Source organism: Hibiscus syriacus, unplaced genomic scaffold, assembly GCF_006381635.1.
Source record: "Hibiscus syriacus cultivar Baekdansim isolate YM2019G1 unplaced genomic scaffold, ASM638163v2 tig00111095_pilon, whole genome shotgun sequence".
NCBI lineage: Eukaryota > Viridiplantae > Streptophyta > Magnoliopsida > Malvales > Malvaceae > Hibiscus > Hibiscus syriacus.
The window spans coordinates 1744709-1753624 of NW_024062980.1; the positions used below are offsets into that span (position 1 = coordinate 1744709).

The 8916-nt window shown below is 34.5% G+C and overlaps 1 protein-coding gene across 1 annotated transcript; it reads right to left on the minus strand.

Annotated features, from left to right (window-relative positions):
* Nucleotides 1–4035: 4035 nt before the first annotated feature.
* Nucleotides 4036–7145, minus strand: LOC120152646 (PHD finger protein ING1-like). The gene is made up of 8 exons (XM_039164835.1): nucleotides 7057–7145; nucleotides 6832–6903; nucleotides 6488–6654; nucleotides 5127–5190; nucleotides 4922–5021; nucleotides 4484–4640; nucleotides 4157–4391; nucleotides 4036–4109 (listed from the first exon to the last, which is right to left on the minus strand). The coding sequence occupies exons 1-7, from the start codon at nucleotides 7082–7084 to the stop codon at nucleotides 4275–4277; spliced, it is 705 nt and encodes a 234-aa protein (XP_039020766.1). The 5' UTR covers nucleotides 7085–7145; the 3' UTR covers nucleotides 4036–4109; nucleotides 4157–4274.
* Nucleotides 7146–8916: the final 1771 nt, after the last annotated feature.

Sequence of the window (8916 nt, forward strand, 5' to 3'; positions counted from 1 at the left end):
ATGCCAAATTGAAATGCGTAAAAACATGATTGAGTGACCAAATTGGAAAGCAAACAACATTGCAAGGACTACGGGTATGAATTACCCCTGTTAAAATTACACTTAACCCTCTCCCAAAACGACGTAGTTTTGGGGAGGGTATTTAAAAACCCTAACCAGCCATTTATGGCCATTTCTCCCCATTTCTCTCATTTAGCTTCTCTCTCTAGGATTCCCTCACAAGAGGGAATCTGTCCACCAGCCGGCCACCATGCACCTCCGATCGCCGCCATCAGCCACCGTGTACGGTGGCCGAAAAATATAAAATTACACCAAAATAAACCCCTTCTTCCCCTAAACACAAATATACCCTTATTTTGTTCTAAAAGCCCACCAAACTTCCTAGATCTAGGAATATACCTTCGGCAGTCGAGGATTTCTGATGACGCGTAGGGGCTCTAACAGTCGAGGTAAGCTTCTCAATGTACTTTTGGTTGATTAATTCTCTCTTGGCTACCGTTTGCTTACTGTTGTGGCTTCGTATAGCTCTCTGTCTGTCCCCATTTTACTTTCGTTCTTTCCCTTTCTTTGTTGTTCGTAGTTCTTGCTGTATTGGGTTCCTCTTTCTTGCTCTCTGTCTTGGTTGTTTGCAGGAACGAGGCTATTTATAGCCCTCGTCGGACCACCCTTCGGACTGATTAAAGAGGAGTACCCCCGTGAGTCACCAAGGCTATGGCGGTGACTCACCTAGGGGTGGTGAGGTGCACGACTGATATTTACCTTCTAGATCCTTCCGTTGGAGGCGGTGGCGGCGTGGCAGCAGATGATTGGAGGCGTTGGAGGCATTGGAGGCGAAATCATAGCCCTAGGGTTATGACACCCTAGGGTTTCATCTACATGAACTATGGGTCGTTGGATCTGGAGAGATCCAACGGTTGTGAGAGATGGCGGCTGAAGTTGATGAGTGGAAACCCTAGCTGCTGATTCTAGATTGGGCCTCTGGATCGGGTCAGGATGTATTGGGCTTCTCGGGTCGGATCTTCTCGGGTTCGGGCCTTCTCGGATTTGGTTGTATTCCCGGGTCTGGATCACTCTGGACCTGGATCTGCTTGTAATTTGGGCCTTCAAATTGGGCTTAATAATAATAATAGTAGTATAATATACAATTATATATAATAATAATATAATAATAATAATAAGAACAGGAAAAAAACTAGTGTCGACAAAAGCTATGGTTTTTTTTTCTTTTCTTGCTTGTTTTGGTTATAGTTAGGTGTTTGGGGGGTGATTTTGGTATTGGGTTTGGAACCCAACCACTGGAGTTGGTGATTGGGGAGTGAGGCTGACGGTTAGAGTGTGGTGGTCTCTAGCACGGTGGTCGAAGTGAGAAACACCTCCTGGGTGCGGTGGCCTGATGTATACGTGAAGCTTTGGTAGCTTTTGAGTCGGTTAAAAAATGGGGTGAAGTCGTTCGTTCAGTTGTCATTCGGTAACGATCGAGGTCGTTAGTTATAGTAGGATGCTCACCGGCCCGGTGGCCGGCTTGTGGTGCCCGGCGTTCGATTTAGTGCCCTAAAAAGGGGTTGTTCGTGTGTGAAGAGAATAAAGGGGGAAGTGTTTATTTTATTTTTTGCATAAATTACCCATAGGTCCCCGAGTTTTAAGATTTCTTTTGCGTTTTGGTCACCTATTCAGTGGGTAAATCACCCAAAGGTCCTCAGTTTTAACGCCACTTCACACTTTGGTCACTGTTGGGAAAATTACCTTTAAACCCCCTTCATTTTAGCCTTTTTTGTACTATGGTAATTTATTTCTTATTTATTTTGAATATGCATGCATATTTTACTAACTTTTAATTTGGTCACTATTCTGCTATATAATTTATTGCATATTAACCACTAACTTTTATGTTATTGCATATTATCCACTAAATTTTATTTTATTGCACTCTAACCATTGTTTATTTATTTATTTATTTATTGTTTCTATTATTCGATTCGACCTTGTGGTGACCAGATCCGGGGTATGATCCACATTATTATGGTTCAAACTCTGCTAACTACTGACTTTCATTTTATTGAACTCTAACCTTTTTTTGTCTATTTATTTATTTATTGTTTCTATTATTCGATTCGACCTTGTGGTGACCAGATTCGGGGTATGATCCACATTATTATGGTTCGGACTCTGCTAACCACTAACTTTTTTATATTTATTTTATTTTATTTTATTTGTATACATTTGTTTGAATTGTTCGATTCGACCTTGTGGTTACCTGATTCGGGGTATGACCCGCATTATTATGGTTCGGACTCTGCTAACCACTAACTTTTTTATATTTATTTTATTTTATTTTATTTGTATATATTTGTTTGAATTGTTCGATTCGACCTTGTGGTTACATGATTCGGGGTATGACCCGCATTATTATGGTCCAGACTCTGCTAATCGCTAACATTTCTAATCGCTAATTACTAATTGCTAACATTTTATTTATTTGTTTGTTTTGTTTATGTTCGAACCATGAACGACCTTGCAAAGATCCGTCCCGGGATATGACTCACATTATTTACGCTACGGGATAAATAATAAAATTCGATATTAACATTTTATTTCCATTATTTAACTTTATATACTTTTAAATTTATTTCTTTTTATTTTATTTATTTAATTTCAGTCTTTACGTTTTACTTTAATATTTTAATAGTTTATTTTTATCTCTTTATTTTGCAGTATTTTAATTTTATTCGTTTAATTATTGTGTTTTATTATCTGTTTATTTTACTTCTATAATTTAATTTTTGCATAGCTAGATTTTGTTTCCTTACATTTTACCATGTATGGATGTTATATATTTGTTCGTATTATTTATGTATGTATATATTCTTGGCTCTTGGGAATTGGTTTCGAATGATTGTACAAAATGTTTGTTTCATTCATTTTTAACGTTTTTATACTCTAATATTTTCAAGAATACTTATTTGTAGAATAGGCGTGGAAAGCATTGCTTGGTCGAAGTTGTGCGATCCGATACGACATTCGAACGAAATGTGAAAATCGAATTTATTTTACTAATTAATTCATTTTTTATTTTAAGATAAAAAATGCAATGCACGTTTCTAAATATCAATTTATTTTATTTTATGCAAATGTCTATTTTCAATTTATATTCAAGTTGCGTTTTTTATAATATTGGCGGGAAATATTTATTGTATAAAGGAGAAATAGACGAGATAACCTTCTCATTGTTGGAGGATGTGCAAATCTCGTGATTTCTTCTCAAATTAAGGAATATTCCTTAATAAATAATTTGAAACAAATTAATTAATTTTAATAAATGAATCATATTTTAACTTTATATTCGATTTATATTTTCCACCATTACGACAACGTGTAACAGATTAAGTAGCAATTTTTGAGCATTGTGAGAGTGTTTATCCTTCCCCACGAGTAATCGACTCCCGGACCCATTAAAATGAATCTTTGATAACGCATACCAATTTGTCTTAAAAAATGATTTTTTTTCTTAAAATTATTTTAAAAGACATTTTTAGGTATTCGACATACCTAGCTCAAAGGTCGATGAAGATTCCTATTCAATTCAATCCAATTCAAATTAATTCAAAATCATTAATTTTTTAAAATAAAAGTCATAATTATTTTTTAAAATAATATTTAATTATTTTTTTTTAAAAATGGTTATAACAATTACGCCTTCTTCTGTTTTAAAGGAAAACTAGACACAAGCGTTTACACCCACTAAAACTAGGTATCCTCAAGTGCCAATTATATAAAATTCTCTATTAACTAAAATAATGTTAAAAATTAGAGAAACGGGTTAACCCTAAGAATATATTTTTTTTAACAATCTACGATGATTACAAGATAGTTTATGTTAAGAATTTTTCTTAAGCTATTAATAACATAGACAAACCCTGCAACCGCAGGTGCTTGAATCTGGATCTTCTGAGAAAACAATATTCGTCTTTACCACTAAGGCCGCTCAATCAGTTCATAAAACTTATATTTAAATTCCAGACATGTAAAATGTGACTAACACTCGAATCAAATGGAAGAGTTTTTATTGTTTGAATAAAGGTCCGAACAAAATGGTACAATAATCCAAATAGCTATATAGCAAAACTAAAATCATTAAAGTCCAAAGGTTCCTTAAAACTGATGGAAACATAGAATCATGATGATGTTAATAGCATGAGTATATGGTCATGAAACTATAGTTTTCGGATTAAAGACAATGCTAAAAATGCATTATCATAGCTTCCCCGAAATAACATTTACCGTGATCTGCCTTTACGGCGGTTTTTCATTCCTGCACAATCCGAACAATACCATTTCCCTCTCGGCTGTTCTCTCAGACCCACACAACCGAAGTGAAACCATTCTATCTTGCACTGATAAAATGAGCAAAGAGTTTCATCAGACCAATAGGAGTGCTAACGACAATAGTCTCCAAGCGAGATACATAAAGAAGTTAGTTACTTACATTAGGGTTATCGCATGCCACCATCTCTCCATAGCTAACTTGGTTGCACATACAGTAAGTGGGTTCATTAGGATCCACTGGCAAGTCTAACTCCATGCCAATTGGGTTTTCTGCTGCTGCTGCCACTTCTGTTGCGGCAGCTGCTGCCCGGCGTGTTCTACAAAATTACGTGGCTCCAATGCTATCATGTATTTAATTAGTGAAATTTTGTATGCATATAATTGAAGGAATTCAAGGATCTTTTCTCAGTTCAATCATTCCAAACTCAAAATTCGATTTTTTAAGAAAAATTCATTCCTCTTGATTCTGGAGTCTCTTTCACACTGGTATAACAATTTTTTGAAAAGGCCACAAAATTAGATAAATATACTAATTGGATGACAATTGAATAGCCTATAAGGAAAACATAAATGAGGTTTATATAAGATAGAAGCATACTTTTTACGACCTCCTCTTCCACTTTGACTAGGCCTTCCAGATTTAGTTGTACCATCAGGACTTGGAGCAGGTGCTGCAGTAGCTGCTACATTCTCTCTTTCTGTTGAAAAACATATTAAGAGTACGGATTAAAATTATGACAGGGAGAAGGGCTTGAAGGAAAACTTAAGATGATAGTTGTGGAAGTGGAAAAATCATATCTTACCGCGACGTAGCTCTTCATCGGACATTTTCAAATATTGATCAAGTTGTTGTATATGTGAATCTACCTGAAGATATTATATGTAATAAACAGATTATGTGATAAGAAAGCAAAAATAATTCCATCCAGCCCTGAAATCTTAATCTGTTTCGTTTAAAGTTAATATCAATAAACAAAACCAATCAACTTTGATCAGTTTCCAACATAGGAATGATACAAATATTTTATTCATATGAAAGAAATGATTAACCATGTTATTGATATGACTTTGCATTTATAACTCTTAGGCAAATGGTCCATGTAACAGAGTAAGATTTTTGAGGTTTTAACATAAAAAGCACGTATCCATGTAAAAACTATTTTGCTCCAACTCTTCATATTTTAAGCACTCATGTTCGATACCCTGCAATGACCCTCCAAATACATGAAAAATTTCTATAACAATTGAGATTACCGTCTTGAAACTCACATATGAGTCTGAGTAACATAGTTTAAGAGATTATAGTAGCACCCTCTTTCTTCGAGGTAGCCAATGCTAAAGTAATTTAAGGCACTTTCTACATTAAAATACTGCCTTAGAATAGCATCAACTCCAACCAAGCTTATTTTTAAAAGGCGAAAGGAACACTGAGGCACAAAAGGACTCTAGAGCCTAGGCTCAAGGTGCAGTGCGAAGGAGCGCGCTTTTTGTAGGCAAGGTGCAGAGATTTCCTAATATTCATTTTACCTCTCACGACTGTCATTTTTGTATATTTCACTGACCCACATGTATTATTTTGTAGCTAACAAATCTAATAGTGCTTAGCATCTAATGATTTAACAAACCGAAAGCTCTGATCTTTCCTTATAGGATCTTAAAGAAGCTCTACGCTTAGTCAGGCTATGGAAAAGTGGTAGATACTGCACCAGCCTTTGCCTCCACAGCCATAGATGATTGTCTCATAGAACAACTAGTTCACACAGGTATTATCTATAGCTAATAAATCTAATAATGCTTAGCATCTACTGTTTCAACAAACCAAATGCTCCGATCTTTCCTTGTAGGCTTTTAAGGAAGCTCTTGACTTAATCAGGCTATGGATAGGTGGCAAAGGTTATGGACAAGTGGCAGGCCCTGCAACTGCCTTTGCGATGAAGGTATTTATCCTTAAGGCGTCAAAAGCGGTGTGCCTTAAGCCTCTTCAAAAAACTACAAAAGCAGGCACCTAAGTCCTCATGCGTCCGACACTCTAAGGGCGCTTTATTAAACTATGCAACCAAGAACAAAAAAGGAAACAGTTTCTCAATCATAGTTATTGCAAAAGAATAGCATAAATACATGCAGCGATATAATACAAATCATGGTTTGACCTAAAAGCACGCACCAAATCATATGTCTGAATTGCCAAAGCAACCTTCTCATCAGCAATCCTAATGCCATGCTTTTGTTCGTCAAGTGCTTCGTCAGAAAATCTAACGGTTTCAGCCCTCACGCCTCGTTTTATATCCTCTACTTCTTGTTCACAACGCTGTTCATTTTGCCTCACAATTTCTGTTAATATAAAGGTTGGAAACAAATTTATTTTTCTTTCAAGGAAAAAGGAGTCCATTTCATTGCTCTAATTGAATTTTGAATTATATATCTTTGAGTGGTTCTAATAGTCAACAAAGTAGAATCATAAATTTCAAATGAATCCCGAACAATTAATATTTAAGTTTAAAAAAATACCTTGTAAGCTTCTGTCGAGATCACGCATTAATGCATACTTTTTCTGGACGATATGGGGCAGTGCTTCCAAATCTGTGAAATTTTGATGAAAACACGATTTCGAAATGAAATTAATTAGCGTTTCATCATACAGAAGAGAATCTAGCATTAGGGTTTATGTTTTCGGAATTCAAACAATACGAAGCCAAAGAAATTGATTTTAGAAAGAAAACTACGAGAAAATACCAGCTTGGAATTCATCGATGAAAGACATATTAGGGATTTAGGGTTCTCTTTTTGCGATTGAATTTGGATGGGTGGATTTCAGTGATAACTTCCCGCCACTGGCGTAACGGACTTGAAGCCCTATATATATATATATATATATTTGGACTGACTTTAAGCCCTAAAATGGTGAAATTGGATTACTTTATCACTCAGTGAATGACATATTTAACCTTTCATTCTTCGTACAACTACGAGTGCGTACCAGTTGAGTCGAATGGCTTGCCCAATTAATCACCAAATTTCTCTGTTTATATATAGAGAGAGAGAAAAAGAATTTTTTCTTAACAAATCTAAAACTTATGGCTTAAAATAATACGAGAAAATACAGATAAACAACTTTATAACCAAACAAATGTAAAAATATAAAAGTTTACAATTACGAGTGTACACTAATCAGATTTTATAGTGATTTTCGAAACTAAAAATATAGGTGTACTAGTACCATCTTCATAAACATTCTATTAGAACCGGTCTTCTCTAAAAGATTTCGACAGCCAAGAGAATGAATTTGTAGGAGTTGTGTATCTTATCATGTCATTGTTTCACCGATCACATTCGTCTCAATTGAATTCTTCAATAATTTTATTCTTCTCGAACATGATTGTTGATAAGAAACTATAAAATCAAATCGTTAGTATTGACTGGATTATAATAAACAAAAATAAAATAGAGATAAAGAAATCGTGTCGTGGTATAAACCACTACTTTAAAAATAATTTTACCTCGATGTATATAATCGTTGTAGTAAGTTATTGTCCACCAAGATTAACTCATAGCTTCGAATAATCGTTCATTTGGAAATTAAAGTTGGTAATAATAAGAGAACTTTGAAAGCAGAGAATTTAGTAGAAAGCAAATATTGTAGTTGCTTTATATAATTAGAAATGCTTAAATGATCAGCAATTTATAGGCCTATCTTAGGGTTAAAATGTCCATATAAATCCATCATAAAAATTATGGTTTTCAGAACCGGACCGGTCAACGAACCGATCGTGTTATCGGTTCACTGGTTCAATCGGTCAGACCGGTCGAAAGAATCGAACGACGTCATAATTAATTAATTAATTAAAAAATTAAATAAAAATACCAAAAATGTTTAATAAAAAATAGTTTTTTATATCACAAGTCATATTCAAAGCAACTCATAACATATATAAGTTAAAAATCATAAAATCAAGTGAAACAAAATGATTCAAATCAACTACAACATAATATTTAAAGGTAAACATATTAAATAATAAATATAATTATATAACTATAATTAAAAAATAAATTTGGGGTTAAAAAATAATAACAAACGATGTCGTTTGGTTTAATTCTTTTTTTTAAAAATTCCACATGGCTAAGAAACATAGAAGAGCATCACAAAAGTCTAAAGAGTAAAAATATAAAAACAAAACAATTCTACATGGCTAAGAAACATAGAAGAGCATCTCAACTGACTTCTATAAATAATAGAGGTAATTTGACATTCAAAATCATGGAGCCTTTTGGTGAGCACAGAGCGAACTATTCTTTTGCTTCAATCGAGCTCGAATTTCAGGCTTCAATCGAGTTTCTAAATTTTGTTTAAGTTCAAGCCTTTTTGAGTTCAAGTTTCAATATTATATTTCGAGTTCAAGTTGAACTTGATAATTTTTAGCTCGTGAGTTTTTGAGTCGAGCTCAGCAATACTTGAGTTCAACTTAACTCGTTTAACAAACGACGTCGTTTGATTTAATTTTTTTAGAAAAAAACAGAATACCGGTTTTCAACCGGTTCACGGTCCGGTCCGGTTCGAACGGTTCACAACTGGTTCAGCGGTTCCTTCCGGTTCAC

Coding starts and splice junctions, on each gene's coding strand:
- LOC120152646 (XM_039164835.1), bottom strand. CDS start 7,084: ATGTCTTTCATCGATGAATTCCAAGCTG. Junction 6,655..6,831: donor TCTCGACAGAAGCTTACAAG/GTATTTTTTTAA, acceptor TTATATTAACAG/AAATTGTGAGGCAAAATGAA. Junction 4,641..4,921: donor GGAAGAGGAGGTCGTAAAAA/GTATGCTTCTAT, acceptor GTAATTTTGTAG/AACACGCCGGGCAGCAGCTG.